The sequence below is a fragment of the Pundamilia nyererei genome, unplaced genomic scaffold, assembly GCF_000239375.1.
Source record: "Pundamilia nyererei isolate P.nyererei 1_Seehausen unplaced genomic scaffold, PunNye1.0 scaffold00339, whole genome shotgun sequence".
Lineage (NCBI taxonomy): Eukaryota > Metazoa > Chordata > Actinopteri > Cichliformes > Cichlidae > Pundamilia > Pundamilia nyererei.
Genome location: NW_005187740.1, coordinates 231,106 through 246,451, shown reverse-complemented (window position 1 = coordinate 246,451; position 15,346 = coordinate 231,106). Strand labels below are relative to the sequence as shown.

Genomic DNA, 15,346 nt, shown 5'->3' with positions numbered 1-15,346 from the left:
GTGGGGGAACTTGCACAATCGGTGGCTGACTAAATACTTTTTTGCCCCACTGTAGCAGAGGTGAAATACTAGCAAAGCCTAACAGACCCTCCTGCTGCTGATGCATTGTCACATATGTAGCAACAAAGAAGTGAATAGATCAGTCAGTTTCAGTCATACTTAATCCACCCTTTTGAGTAAAGATGTAGCAAAGATATAGCAGTGGCGGTCCTGTGACCTGCTAGCTTTACCTGTCCACCCATATGGAAAAGATATATATAAATCTTATAAAGTTTGTATCTGTCTTGTGTGAAACTTGTATGAAAAGCATATAAGAGTGAAAACAGATATAGGATCCCTTGAAAAATTATATAATGAAACTTGTATGTTTTGGATACTTACTAAAACAATGTATGAAAGTAATGAGAAAGTGGCCACTTCCATGAGTAATCACATATATGTTTTTACTATTTCTTTTCCATATGAGCAGTTTAAACGGGAATAAATCTTTGGCTTATTGTTTGAAGAGGTTCCACACAGACGTTTATAACATTGCATGTTTTTAGCATCTAATCTCAACACTTGCCTGATATTTATGTAATTTATTTATATGCTTTAGTAATTATCCTGGACTTATGTGCTATGTGACCTTCTGTCTACATAAAATCTCTAAAGAATGAATAAAAAATAACTTCATCATCACTTCTAGCTACTTCCAGCACTATGGAGAATAAGAAAATTCATCGTGGAAAAGCTAAAAGGGATACAATTCTATTATTTTGTTAGACATTTCAATGAAAAGGTAAAGTGTCATTGATCATAGTTTTGTCTTTGAGTGTAAAAAATAGTCCAAATCTAAGTTCATTTGTGGGTTGAATTAAAATCTACAAAGGCCCAGGTTTGTTTGCAGAGCCTTGAGTTTGACATGTGTGCCAACCGATCTACTAGCATAATGCTAACAGCACTGCTACAGCTAGTTAAAGTTTGAGCTTCTAAAGTGTTGATTGTAGATTTTATATTTTGCATTTCACATGATTATGAGGATAAAGTCCTGAAGAAATTATAGAATAATTTGGATAAGAAATGATCTGGTCTGGCACATGAAAAAAAAAGAAGATTTTTAATATGTCCATCCATCCATCCATCTTCATCCGCTTTATCCGAGGCCGGGTCGCGGGGGCAGCAGCCTAAGCAAAGAGACCCAGACCTCCCTCTCCCCAGCCACCTCCTCCAGCTTATCCGGGGGAATACCAAGGCGTTCCCAGGCCAGCCGAGAGATATAATCTCTCCAGCGTGTCCTGGGTCTGCACCGGGGCCTCCTCCCGGTGGGACATGCCTGGAACACCTCACCCAGGAGGCGCCCAGGGGGCATCCTTGTCAGATGCCCGAAACACCTCAGCTGGCTCCTTTCGATGTGGAGCAGCAGCTGCTCTACTCTGAGCCCCTCCCGGATGGCCGAACTTCTCACCCTATCTCTAAGGGAGAGGCCAGCCACCCTTCGGAGGAAGCTCATTTCTGCAGCTTGTATCCGCGATCTCGTTCTTTCGGTCACTACCCACAGCTCGTGGCCATAGGTGAGGGTAGGGACGTAGATCAACCGGTAAATTGAGAGCTTCGCTTTTACACTCAGCTCCCTCTTCACCACGACGGACCGGTGCAGCGTCCGCATTACTGCAGCTGCAGCCCCAATCCGTCTGTCGATCTCCGGCTCCCTTCTCCCATCACTCGCGTACAAGACCCCGAGATACTTGAACTCCTCCACTTGGGGCAGGAACTCATCCCCGACCCGGAATGGGCACTCCACCCTTTTCCGGCTGAGAACCATGGCCTCGGATTTGGAGGTGCTGATCCTCATTCCCGCTGCTTCACACTCGGCTGCGAACCGTTCCAGTGCGAGCTGGAGGCCCTCACCCGATGAAGCCAACAGAACCACATCATCTGCAAAAATCAGAGATGAGATTCTGAGGCCACCAAAGCGAAAGCCCTCCGCCACTTGGCTGCGCCTAGAAATCCTGTCCATAAAAATTATGAACAGAACCGGAGACAAAGGGCAGCCCTGGCGGGGCCCATCACCCACCGGGAACGAGTCCAACTTATTGCCTGCAATGCGAACCAAGCTCTTGCAACGGTTGTATAGGGATCGAATGGCCCGTAGCAATGGGCCAGACAGCCCATACTCCCGCAACACCTCCCACAGGACACCCCGAGGGACACGGTCGAACGCCTTCTCCAAGTCCACAAAACACATGTAGACTGGTTGGGCAAACTCCCATGCACCCTCAAGTATCCTCGAGAGGATAAAGAGCTGGTCCAGTGTTCCGTGACCAGGACGAAAACCGCATTGTTCCTCCTGTATCTGAGGTTCGACTAGCGGATGAACTCTCCTTTCCAGCACCCTGGCATAGACTTTCCCAGGGAGGCTGAGGAGTGTGATCCCCCTGTAGTTGGAACACACCCTCCGGTCCCCCTTCTTAAAGATGGGGACCACCACCCCGGTCTGCCAGTCCACAGGTACTGCCCCTGATCTCCACGCAACATTGCAGAGGCGTGTCAACCAGGACAGCCCTACAACGTTCAGAGCCTTCAGGAACTCGGGGCGGACCTCATCAACACCAGGGGCTCTGCCACCAAGAAGTTGTTTAACTGCCTCAGTGACCTCGCCCCCGGAAATTGGTGGGTCATTCCCCTCATCCCCAGACTCTGCTTCTTCCTCGGAAGACGTGTCAGTGGGATTAAGGAGGTCCTTGAAGTATTCCTTCCACCGCCTGACGTCAGCAGCGCTCCGCCAGCACTATACACAGTGCAGGTAGAGCACCGCTTTCCCCTCCTGATACGCCTGACGGTTTGCCAGAATCTCTTCAAGGCAGTCCGAAAGTCTTTTTCCATGGCCTCTCTGAACTACTCCCACACCCGAGTTTTTGCTTCAGCCACTGCCCGAGCCGCATTCCGCTTGGCCTGTCGATACCTGTCGGCTGCCTCCGGAGTCCCACAGGGTAACCAAGCCCGATAGGACTCCTTCTTCAGCCTGGTGGCTCCCTTCACCTCTGGTGTCCACCATTTGGTTCGGGGATTACCACCATGGCAGGCACCAACCACCTTGCGGCCGCAGCTCAATGCAGCAGCTTCAGCAATGGAGACGCTGAACATGGTCCATTCGGACTCAATGTCCCCAGTCTCCCTCGGAATGCTGTTGAAGCTCTGCCGGAGGTGTGCGTTGAAGATCTCGCGGACTGGGGCCTGTGCTAGACGTTCCCAGCACACCCTCACTACGCGTTTAGGTGCACCTATGGCGCCTCCTGCGGGTGGTGGGCCTGCGGGAGGATGGGCCCATGTCTCCTCTTCGGGCGGTGCCCGGCCGGGCCCCATGGACTAAGGCCCGGCCACCAGACGCTCGCCCTCGGGCACCCTCCCCGGGCCTGGCTCCAGGGTGGGGCCCCAGTAACCCTGTCCCGGGCAGGGTAAACTGTTCCCTCGATATCCTTTTCATAAGGGTCTTCTGAATCGCTCTTTGTCTGGTCCCTCACCCAGGACCAATTTGCCATGGGAGACCCTACCATGGGGCAAAAGCCCCCAGACAACATAGCCCCTGGGATCCCTGGGACACACAAACCCCTCCACCATGATAAGGTAGCGATTCAAGGAGATTTTTGACACATTTTAAATATGTTTACCAGAAAAAAATATGAAAACTTGTTAGTTGGCTTATTGTAGCCTATGTGAGTTTACTGTGCGCTTTGATGTTTTTTAGTATTTCAACATTTTTAAACTAGTCACAGAGTTTTATTGGAAGATATTATACATTTTATTTTACTTTAGAGTCTGTGACGTAGCCTGATCTTCAGTAAATGGTTACAAGAAATTCATGTGACACTACGACCTTACAGAGAGGGGATGCTGGCTAATTTGGATGTCCAGTGAAATTATTGAAGATCATCTCTTGCCTGAGAAGGCTTAAAGACGTCACAATGCTGCTGTCCCAATTGAGATATGGAAAATAATACATAGATAAGAGATGACAAAGAAAAAAATTTGTATTTTTGTTAAAAACATCTTTTTTATACTGTGAAAAGTAAATCAGACTCAAAATACAGATCTAAAAAACATGAAAGAAAACTTTCCTCCTCTTCTGAGAATTTGGCTCAAATTGTGCCAATAAATTTCCCAGTGAGCAGATCCAGCTGTGTTGGTAACACTTGACGTAATGCTTTCCCAGGCTAACGTGAATGCTAATGCCAAGTCTGAAGCAGCCACGATGTCCTCACTTTGACGGTTTTTGTACTGCAATGTGTGCACACAAGCATACAAAGACTTGAACATACACACTCAAACACGTGTGCACACACAGACACACACACACAGCTGTCCTTCAGCGGTCTGGAGATAAGAGCCGTTATTGAAATCCCAGCTCCCTAACAGCCATCAATTACTCTGTGTGTGTGTGTGAGTGTGTGTGTGGCAGCTCGTCAGGGAGCTCTGTGCGTGTCTGCCGAGCAGCGCTGATACGTTTTCTCTCTCCGCTGGATTATGAGTTCCTCGGGAAAAGAGGCGACGTGCCTTATCAGTCCTCCGGCTGGGCGATAAAACACAGGCGCGCACACACAGATGTCGAGCGTCGTTATGTGGCTGCAGACAGAGAACGGTGTGTGTGTCTGCGAGTGTGTGTGCTTCACTGTCAGCGCAGCTGAAATGAAGCCCAAACCGTGCACCAGACTACATTGACTTTCTCTAACTCGTTACATTTTTTAACCTTTTATGAGTGAAAGTAAAATCATAAGGTACAGGTGGGCTCACATTATGCAGCAGGCTTTTGTGCAACACTTCAGCTGCATTAACACAGCTTGCAGCTGTTTTGCAACCTTGACACCTTTACACCTTCACTCTTCAGCACAGCCTGAACTCTTATAGGCAAGCTTATAATTTCTTTCAGTAGTCTTCAGGAATAGTTCTCCAGGCTTCTTGAAGGACAATAAAAGCTCTTCTTTGGATGTTTCTGCCTTTTGTTCTGTTCTCTGTCAGCATGATCCCACACTGTTTCAACAATGTTGAGGTCTGGGCTCTGGGGACGCCAATCCATGACTGATAGGGTTCCATTGTATGTTTTTCTATCTAGGTATGTTTTTTACTGCATTAACAGTGTGTTTTGGATTATTGTCATGCTGAAAAATGAATGAAACTGTTGTTAATCAGATGCTTTCCAAATTAAATTGCACTGTGGTTGAAAATCTCACCGTACTTTTCTGTGTTCATAATTCAGCAATTTTAACAAAGCTCCCGAACACCCTTGGCTGAAATGCAGCCCCAAACCATGACAGAGCCTTCACCATGTTTTACAGATGGCTGTAGACAATGTTGGACCTCTTCTGTACATACTGATGATGATTTGATCCTAAAAATCACTCTATCAGACCTGTTACCACTGTGTGACGGAGGTGTGGTCCCTGGCGTAGCTGCAGGGGAGGGGTGGAGCGGTGAGCAGCAGGTGGTGGCGATTGTGTCATGAGTGTTTTCCTTCTGTGTGTCTATATAGTGACGGCAGAGTCGAGCGGGAGGCGGGCTGGACCAGGACGAGCTGTCACGGCTCATTGTTATTATAAATAAAAACGGAAACGTGAGCAAAAGCGGTGTGTGTGTCTGTGTGTGTGTGTGTCGCATACATCACACACTGATTTTAAATCCAGTTCTTGTATAATTTGGACTCCATTGATGGTTATACCTTGAGGGTTGTGAATGAAAGGAACGACCTGTCTGATCTGTACCCCTATTGGTGTTCTGTTATTGAACTTCTGTTCTAACCACAGCTTATCCATAATGAAGGTATTCATAAGTCCAATTGGCACCTGTACCCACATCGGATCGATGACTGATTTTGTAATCATATCATCACACCTGCAGCCATATTTCTTGGATACGTGGGTAAAGAGAGGTGCTGAGCTGTCAACAGCTCACCACCTGGTGTTTTATTCAACATTTTGGTTCTCAGATCTTCTTCAGGTCAACTTGTGTATGAGTGTAACTGATTGACTTCATTTAAAGTTTTAATACTGAAGAACTTTCAGTGAAATCTGACATGGACATGGACAAAAGTCTGATGTGAATAGAAAGAAAAATGTACCAGATGTTCCAGTACATTTTAAGCTTCCCATACAAGTGAAAATGCTACTGGCTTTTTTTCACAACCCTCCAAACACCTGTGGATGTGCGCCACTGGTGTGTGTCCTGCCCGGAATGCCAACTTGTTAATCAGCTGGCCATTCCAAAAGCGCCTTTGCGCCCGCTCCCTCTAATGGAGGTCCTGTTTGAACGTAAAGTATTGGCATCGGGCCGTTTCCCCGGAGTGCACGCGGTTATCGCTTTGTACTAGTTCTGGTGGATTATGCAATGAAATACCTGGAAGCCGTGCCACTGCGAACCATCTCTGTTTCAGGTCATCTCCCAAGTCGGTATCCCGAAAGAGATACTGACCTACCAGGGCACGTCGTTCATGTCTCACACACTGTGTGAACTGTATGACTTGTTGGGCATTAAATCTATTCGGACCAGCGTCTACCACCCTCAGACTGACGGGCTGGTGGAGCGACTGAATAAGACTTTAAAGTCCATGATTCAAAAGTTCATTCACGAGGATGAACGCAATTGGGATCGTTGGTTAGACCCTCTGTTATATGCAGTGTGGGAGGTGCCCTAGGCCTCCACGGGATTTTCTCCCTTTGAACTGCTGTTCGGCAGGAAGCCACGTGGGGTGCTCGACCTAATTAAAGAAAGCTGGGAGGATGGTCCGAGTCCCGCAAAAAACGAGATTCAGTACGTGTTGGACCTGAGAGCGAAACTCCACACTTTGGGGAGGTTATCATGGGAGAATTTGCTCCAGGCTCAGCAGCGTCAGCAGTGCCTGTATAACAGAGAGAGGAGCTAGACTCAGGCAATTTTCACCGGGAGACAGAGTGCTTGTATTACTCCCTTCTTCTAGCTCAAAGTTACTCGCCAAATGGCAAGGTCCCTTTGTGGTCACACGGCGAGTGGGGGACGTTGACTATGAGGTCGCACGGTCGGACAGGGGAGGGGCCACGCAGATTTATCACCTCAACCACCTGAAAGCATGGAGGGAGGCTGAGTCTGCTTCTCTGGTGAGCCTGGTTAAGGGGAGAGATGAGTTGGGGCTGGAGGTACCAAATTCTATCATTCCCGCCTTCCTCCATTGTGATGACCATCTCACACAGGCCCAGAGAGTGGATGTTGCAGTGTTGCAACAGCACTTTGCGGACGTGTTCTCCCCCCTGCCCGGCCGAACGTCTCTCATTGAGCATCATTTTGAAACACAGCCTGGCGTGACAGTGCGTTCACGGCCCTACAGGCTCCCTGAACACAAAAGGCAAATTGTTCAGAGGGAATTGGCTGAAATGCTGAAGATGGGAGTAATAGAAGAGTCACACAGCGCCTGGTGTAGTCCCATCGTTCTCGTGGTGAAGAATGATGGGTCTATACGGTTCTGTGTCGACTATTGCAAAGTGAATGAGGTGTCACTGTTTGATGCTTATCCCATGCCCTGGGTCGACGAGCTCCTGGACCGGTTAGGCACGGCCCATTTTTTCACGACACTGGATTTAACCAAGGGCTACTGACAGATTCCTTTGTCTGCAGAGTCCAAGGAGAAAACGGCCTTCTCCACTCCATATGGTTTGTACCAGTTCATCACGCTTCCATTCGGCTTGTTTGGAGCCCCAGCCATCTTTCAGCGCCTCATGGACCGGGTGCTGCGTCCACACGCTGCGTATGCTGCCGCCTACTTGGATGACGTGATCATCCATAGTGACACCTGGGCGGAGCATGTGTAGCGGGTGGCCGCGGTACTGGAGTCCCTGAGGCAGGCGGAGCTCACGGCCAACCCGAAGAAGTGTGCGGTTGGACGGAGGGTGGTTCAGTATTTGAGGTGCCACTTGGGGGGTAGGCACAGGTAGAGAAAACGGCGGCTCTAGCATCCTGCCCGCGCCCCAAGACGAAAAAGGCGGTGAGACGATTCCTGGGGCTGGTGGGTTACTACCGCCGTTTCGCGCCGGGGTTTGCGGAGCTGACCAGCCCCTTGACTGATCTCACCCGCAAGGGTGCTCTGGATCTGGTCCAGTGGATGGGGCCGTGCCAGGCAGTGTTTGTGCAGGTGAAGAAAGCTCTCTGTGGAGAGCCGCTGCTCCACACTCCTGACTTTTCCCTCCCTTTTGTTCTGCAGACTGACGCCTCGAACAGAGGGCTGGGGGCCGTTTTGTCCCAGCAGGTACGGGGGGTTGACCGGCCCATGCTCTACATTAGCTGGAAGCTGTCCAAGCGGTACAGCACTGTGGAGGAGTCCTTGGCTATATGGTGGGCAGTCGACTCCCTTTGCTATTACCTCCTGTGTCGCATACATCACACACTGATTTTAAATCCAGTTCTTGTATAATTTGGCATACCTCAGCCCTTTCTTCCAATTTCCCTTTCTTAAGAAAAGCTTCTTTCCTTCCACTGAAACCATTCTTCCCTCAAATTTTTGTAAGTACTCGCTGCACACCATGCTGAGATACCTCAAGCTTTCAGCTAATACACAGGTGTCAAACTCCAGGCCTCGAGGGCCAGTGTCCTGCAGGTTTTAGGTGTGTACTTCATCCAACACAGCTGATTTAAATGGCTAAATTACCTCCTCAACATGTCTGGAAGTTCTTCAGAGACCTGGTAACGAAGCAATCATGTGATTCAGATGTGTTGACCCAGCGTGATATCTAAAACCTGCAGGACACCGGCCCTCGAGGCCTGGAGTTGGCCACCCCTGAGCTAATAATTCTTTGGGAATCAACTTGTTAGTGCAGAAACACTATTTTATCTCTATCAGACTGTTGTTTTTGGCATTTTACAGAATTCAGCTTCTAACAAGATTCAATGTTTCAGCCATTCAAGAAATTGGAAGAAATTATGTGCTTTTGTGACATGCTGCTACTAACCCAGAGACACAATTTAAGATGTGTGTGTTATGTGTTGACACACTTTTTTCTGCTTGAATGATTCATAGGCCGGTGTTAAGTGGGTAAACAAACAAAAAATACCCCTCTGAAAATGGCCAGGTACAAGGACTGGACTGAAAAGAAGTGAAAAAAACAGCCAATAAAAAACTTGGAGGATTGAAGGCTGTCTCAACACTCTGCACAGCACTGTAGCTCAGATGCATAAAAAAATCTATTGACATTATTGTAGAATTTGGAACATTTGTCTTTTTATCAGAAAGTCACGTCTCTGACAGAGGTTTTCCCCTCTTTCCCCAACAACTATGTTGTTGTGGTCCCCAGGTCTGCCTTCAGTAAGGGAGCGGGTCCTGACTGTTGTTTATGCCTATGCACCAAACAACAGTTCAACGTACCCAGCCTTCTTAGAGTCACTGGGTGGAGTGCTGGAGAGTGCTTCATCTACGGACTCTATTGCTCTGCTGGGGGACTTCAACTCTCACATGGGCATTGATGGTTATACCTTGAGGGTTGTGAATGAAAGGAACGACCTGTCTGATCTGTACCCCTATTGGTGTTCTGTTATTGAACTTCTGTTCTAACCACAGCTTATCCATAATGAAGGTATTCATAAGTCCAATTGGCACCTGTACCCACATCGGATCGATGACTGATTTTGTAATCATATCATCACACCTGCAGCCATATTTCTTGGATACGTGGGTAAAGAGAGGTGCTGAGCTGTCAACAGCTCACCACCTGGTGTTTTATTCAACATTTTGGTTCTCAGATCTTCTTCAGGTCAACTTGTGTATGAGTGTAACTGATTGACTTCATTTAAAGTTTTAATACTGAAGAACTTTCAGTGAAATCTGACATGGACATGGACAAAAGTCTGATGTGAATAGAAAGAAAAATGCATAGTTAAACCAGATGTTCCAGTTACTACTGACTTTTTTCACAACCCTCCAAACACCTGTGCTCACTTTATCAAAGTATCGTCTTCTCAGACCTTCATTAGGTTTGCTTTTGTACGACAGCAGCTGGAATGCTTCCAAACTTTATGTGAAGTTCTTACTTGAAAAGGAGGCAACAACTCCTGCCTGTTTGAACTCGTGTTTTTCAGGCATGTGAACAAATTGCACAACACTACAGATGATATTTCTTGCTATTCACACATTAAATGCCCATGACAATCTCTGGAGTTTTTATATTTAATGCAATTCTATGAATTCACTGATCTTTTAGTTCATCAGCTTAATTAAAACACAAAGGTTAAAATTTGTGTGTAGTGTGTGTAAAAGTGTGTACAACAAATCAAACGGAGTCTGTTTTCTGAAGTATCCCTGCTCTGGTTAAAAAGAAAGAAAGAAATGTAGTGAAAATGTCAAAGGAAATGATTTGTGTTACACAGTGAGACTTTTTTCTTTGCAGAAACCTCATGTGGTTTCAGTCTGACCTGCTCTCATGTGGTTTTTCTCTCCATCTACAGACATGGTGGGCTGAGCGGCGTCCTTGAGGCAGACGGCTCCGTCTGAAGCAGAAACCAGCGGAAGGCAGGCCCGCAGCATGGTAAGGTTAAAGTTCAATTTCAAGTTCATTTTCCTCTGAGCTGTCGGAGCTTTACCTACAGACTGAACTTAAGTGATAATCACTCCATGCAGAATGAAGTTGAAATGATGATGAAACTTTTTCAACTTTATGTAAGATTTTTAGAGAAAGTCTGAGTTTGGTATTTACGATACAGGAGTCGGGAAACATAAATGAAAATGTTGGATAAGCAACAAAGATCGATCGGTCGATTGTTGTTCCCCTAGACAGCTACTGGAGCCAATATTTCCATGAGTTTTTCGTGACATGAAATAGCAGTCTAAGCCATGACCTCAGTGGTTTCAGAGTAACTGTTTGGCAGTTACTCTTTAGAAGCTAATTATTTGTTGAGTTGAATTTTCAAGGAAGTGACCACAATTACCAAAGTAAAACATCAAAAAACAAGAACAAAGGTTGGTGATTTTAGATATAATTAACAAAACCAAAAATTGCATACAGTATTTTCCGTCACACCTGAAAGGCTGATTGCATATTGTCTTCACCACACCGGTGGGCAATGGGGATGGCCAGCTTTGTGACCACAATAAGTCAAGTATAATTTTTAAATTGATGCCATAGATGTAGCTACTAAAAATATCGGTGACTTTGACCTCAACTTTAAATTTGAGGTTACAAGTTCTGAAAATCTTGTGAATGCAGTAACTCTCTCAGAGAAAGATCTGAACTAGGATTTATACCATAAAAGCTTCTAGGTGAGGGGCAACACTGAAGAGAATTAAATCAGCAATTTGATTTAATTAAATCATATGTCCATCCTAAATGAGGAAGGACATATGATATTAAATAATCAGGCTGCATGCCCTGGGGTAGCTTGTTTGCTTCTAAATTTGGACATGTGAATCAAATTTCCTTAATTGTGGTGTTGCTTTGTTGTTGTTTGTTGGTATATATCTGTTGGTGTCTGCGTACATCTCAACACTGTAGCACAACACAGCAACAAGCAAATAGGTGCCGTTTAGAGTGCGTTTAGAAAAAACAGCAAACCTTATTGGCAGAATGGTCAAAAGTTTGGGCGCTACAACCTCAAGTGTGTTCACTAGGGGTGGGCGGTATAAACGGTATACGGTAGAAACAATATGAATTTGGCCAACGATAGAGATTTTGACTATACTGCTCTACCACGATAGCACATGTTGATGGTGTCATCAAGCTGCACCTGTTTTGACTGAAAGCATCACAGCGGCTGCAAGCATGAAGAGGAGGAGACGGTGCTCATAAAGAAGAACGGTGCGATGCCGGTCATATGCACCTGGTTTGGGTTTAAGCAGTTGGATGTTAAGCAGAAAAATATTATCTGCAAATTATGCCTGGCGACAGTAATAGCGAAGAGACGAAGCACGTTTTGGAATATGAGGAAAGCCAAAAACTGCGCTTCCTCCACTTTCATACCATTGATTCATTAATGTTAAATTCTCTCGCAGCTGCTCTATTCCCATGTTGTTGCAGCATATTAATGACTAGCCTCATATTGTGGATGGATTTACTCAGCTGTTCTCCTGACTGAAGTTTAGTTAGTTTACAGCATCTTGCCATGCGATTGCATTTGTCCCTAATCATCAGGAACCCTCCCGTTAACTTTCATCGAGTGGAAAAAAGTTAACATTCATCCTCCAGCGTCACTGTGTTTATGTTATGCTAACATAGCTGTGTTGCTAGCAATCACAGCAGCAGTCCCCAACCTTTTTTGCGCCACGGACCGGTTTATGCCCGACAATATTTTCACAGACCGGCCTTTAAGGTTAAATGCAACAAAATAAAACTAGTACCGGTACCGAAGATTTATTCATAACACACGTGAAAAGACCCAGGAAAACCGAGTTAACGATAAAATCGATAACAAAATAACGCTGAAAACCAATAAAAACCCTGAAAACTATACATTTCACACCTGAGCCTCAACTCTCGCGGCCCGGTACCAAACGACTCACGGACCGGTACCGGTACCGGTCCAAGGCCCGGGGGTTGGGGACCGCTGGTATACAGAAAAGATCTATTTATCGCAATATATATCGTTACCGCACATGCTTCAAATTATACCGCAATTTGGATTGTAGGCCATATTGCCTGTAGTGTTTTCAACGAGGATGTTGGTGACACCGAGTTAAACCACAAATGAAGACCCTGGAGTTTAGTTGCAGCTTGTTTAATTGTCTCCATGAACATGTGGTGAAAACTGAAATGACAGAAAATAAACTCCATCTCAACAGGCATGTTTACATCAATAAAGTACATTACTAAAACATTCATGTTAGAAAAATATACATTAATATCCAAAGTTATCTGTATAAACTGTCATATAAAGTAACTTACGGCGTTCCAGCCTGATAATTCGGAGGAGATGGCATTTGATTACATCTCCATACTGCCTTTAGCATGAGGAGCCTGTTTCTCAGCAAAACCGAGTGCTTGACCAAAAACCGGAAGTACTTGACCGGAACCGGAAGTGCCCCGCCAGAACAGGAAATATATTTTAGCGAAATTTTCCTTTTAACTAAAACGTATGTAAAGCATGAATTCTTCATTTTAACAACACATATTAATTTTTTAATGGCAAATCTTTTTAGAATTATTTATTTCAAACTTATGAACCTATTTATTCAGAGAAATGCCTTAAGGGCAACACACTCCCCGCCTGGCTTCGGGAGGCCACTAAGCTAAACAAATATTATGCATTCAGTCTTTTGGCATGAGGAGGATAACTTCTGGTCGCATAAATGTCTTTATGCACCCTTGATTGCATGTCTTTACCTCAATTTTCCTTACTCGATCGTCCTTGCTTGGGAATGTGGCAGTGACCCTGGCCATGGGCCAGCTGTTTCGTGCAACCTGCTTGTCCTTGAGCAGAACCAGGTCACCAACTTGGAGGTTTCTGCGTGACCCGGTCCATTTCTGCCTTTGCTGCAATGTGGGTAGATACTCTCGCCTCCAGCGTGTCCACAACTGGTTGGAAAGGGCTTGGACCCGTCTCCATTGTTTGTTGTAGAGGTCTTTATCCGAAAAGTCTCCAGGTGGGGATAGGAGGCAAGATTTCTGCGTAAGGAGCATTGAAGGGGATAGGACGAAAGGGTTCTCTGGATCAGAGGACACTGGGACGAGCGGCCTTGCATTTATTATGGCTGTAACCTCAGCCATGAGTGTGCATAACACGTCGTGAGTCAGTTGAACCTTATTTTGTAGTAGCATGGAGTCCAGGATTCTGCGGGCGACTCCGATCATGCGCTCCCAAGAGCCTCCCAAGTGGGATGCGTGTGGTGGATTAAACTCCCAACTGCCGCCTTGGATAGTTAGGTACGGTTGGAGTGATTTATCCATTCCAAGTTCCTTTGAAGTGCTAATAAAATTGGTGCCACGGTCAGATAGCAGCTGTTTGGCGGGGCCTCTCAGAGCGAAGAAGCGGCGGAGGGCGTTTATGCAGCTGGATGTGTCCAGAGATTCGATTACCTCAATATGCACAGCTCTCGAACTCATGCAGGTAAACATGATGGCCCACTGCTTACTTTCAGCTACTCCGCCCCTGGTACGCCTGGTTGTTATGGACCACGGTCCGAAGACATCAAGGCCGACGTAGGTGAAAGGAGGACAAGTTTTTAGGCGTTCAGGTGGTAGGGGTAGGTCCGCCATGAGTTGTTGTTCTTGTTTTCCACGTAGTTTGCGGCAGGTTAAACATTTGTGGATTACTGAATTGACTAGTTTTTTGCCGCCTAAAAGCCACAGCCCAGCAGCTCTGATTGCTCCTTCCGTCAGATGACGACCTTGGTGCCTTGTTAGCTCGTGGTAATGGCGAGTGAGCAGAAGGGAGATGTGACTGTTTTTTGGAAGAATTACTGGGCTCTTTTCAACACTCTCAATTTCTGCGTGTTTGAGTCGGCCTCCAACAGAAATGAGACTGTCCTGTAACATTGGGCTGAGCTTCTTGAGGGGGCTCTGTTTTGAGATTGGCTTGCCAGCATCAAGGGCAGAAAGTTCCTTTTCAAAGTATGCCTTCTGTGTCTCTTTGAAGATTACAGTTTTTGCTTGAGCATTCTCTTCTGGAGTTTGAGGCAGATGACATTTGTGCCAGCCTTTGCATTTTTTATTTGGATTAGTCCCATTGAAGTACTTTGCAATGTGGATAAGATTTGCTATGGCTCTGACTAAAGACTGAAAAGTAGAAAAGTGCTCAAAACGCTTACAGATGAGTACTTGGAGGTGAGTGACGTAAGTTTTTACTTCTAGTATAATTTCTGAGTCCTTATCTGGTTCAATCAGGTCAAACCTTCCACTCAGTTGTGTTGTCTCTGCGGCAGGATGGTGGATGAAGGGTGGTCCGGTGAACCAGCTGGACTTTTTTAGTTGGAATGCCGACAGTGACCTAGACGCATGGTCTGCTGGATTTTCCTCTGTGTGCACATAATGCCACTGTTCTGGCTTTGATGACTGGCGAATGCGCTGTACTCTGTTGTGAACGTATGTGTAAAACCTTTTTGACTCATTACAAATGTAGCCAAGCACTACCTTACTGTCCGTATAGAAGTGCACTGCATCAAAGTCTAAGTCCAACTCATCTTGAATGAGGTCAGCCATTTCTGCTGCCAAGACGGCTGCACATAGTTCAAGTCTTGGTATTGTAGGTTCCAACAGTGGGGCTAGTTTTGCTTTGCCCATTATGAACCCAACCTCGACCTTCCCATCTGTTTGAACTGCCTTTAAGTAGGCTACAGCTCCTATGGCCTTAGTAGATGCATCTGAGAATAAACACAGTTCCTTTCGCTTTGCTCGACTTAGTGAGGTGGATGTGTAGGTTCTGGGAACAT

At 46.1% G+C, this 15,346-nt stretch overlaps 1 protein-coding gene across 1 annotated transcript in view; it reads left to right on the top strand.

The window, feature by feature from the left end:
* The window catches only part of LOC102199992 (BCL-6 corepressor-like), an 84,144-nt gene that overhangs the window by 14,084 nt on the left and 54,714 nt on the right, over positions 1–15,346 (top strand). The window contains exon 2 of the mRNA XM_005752028.1: positions 10,435–10,514. Coding sequence (XP_005752085.1) covers positions 10,512–10,514 — 3 coding nt within the window. The 5' untranslated portion in view covers positions 10,435–10,511. The remainder of the gene's footprint in view (positions 1–10,434; positions 10,515–15,346) is intronic.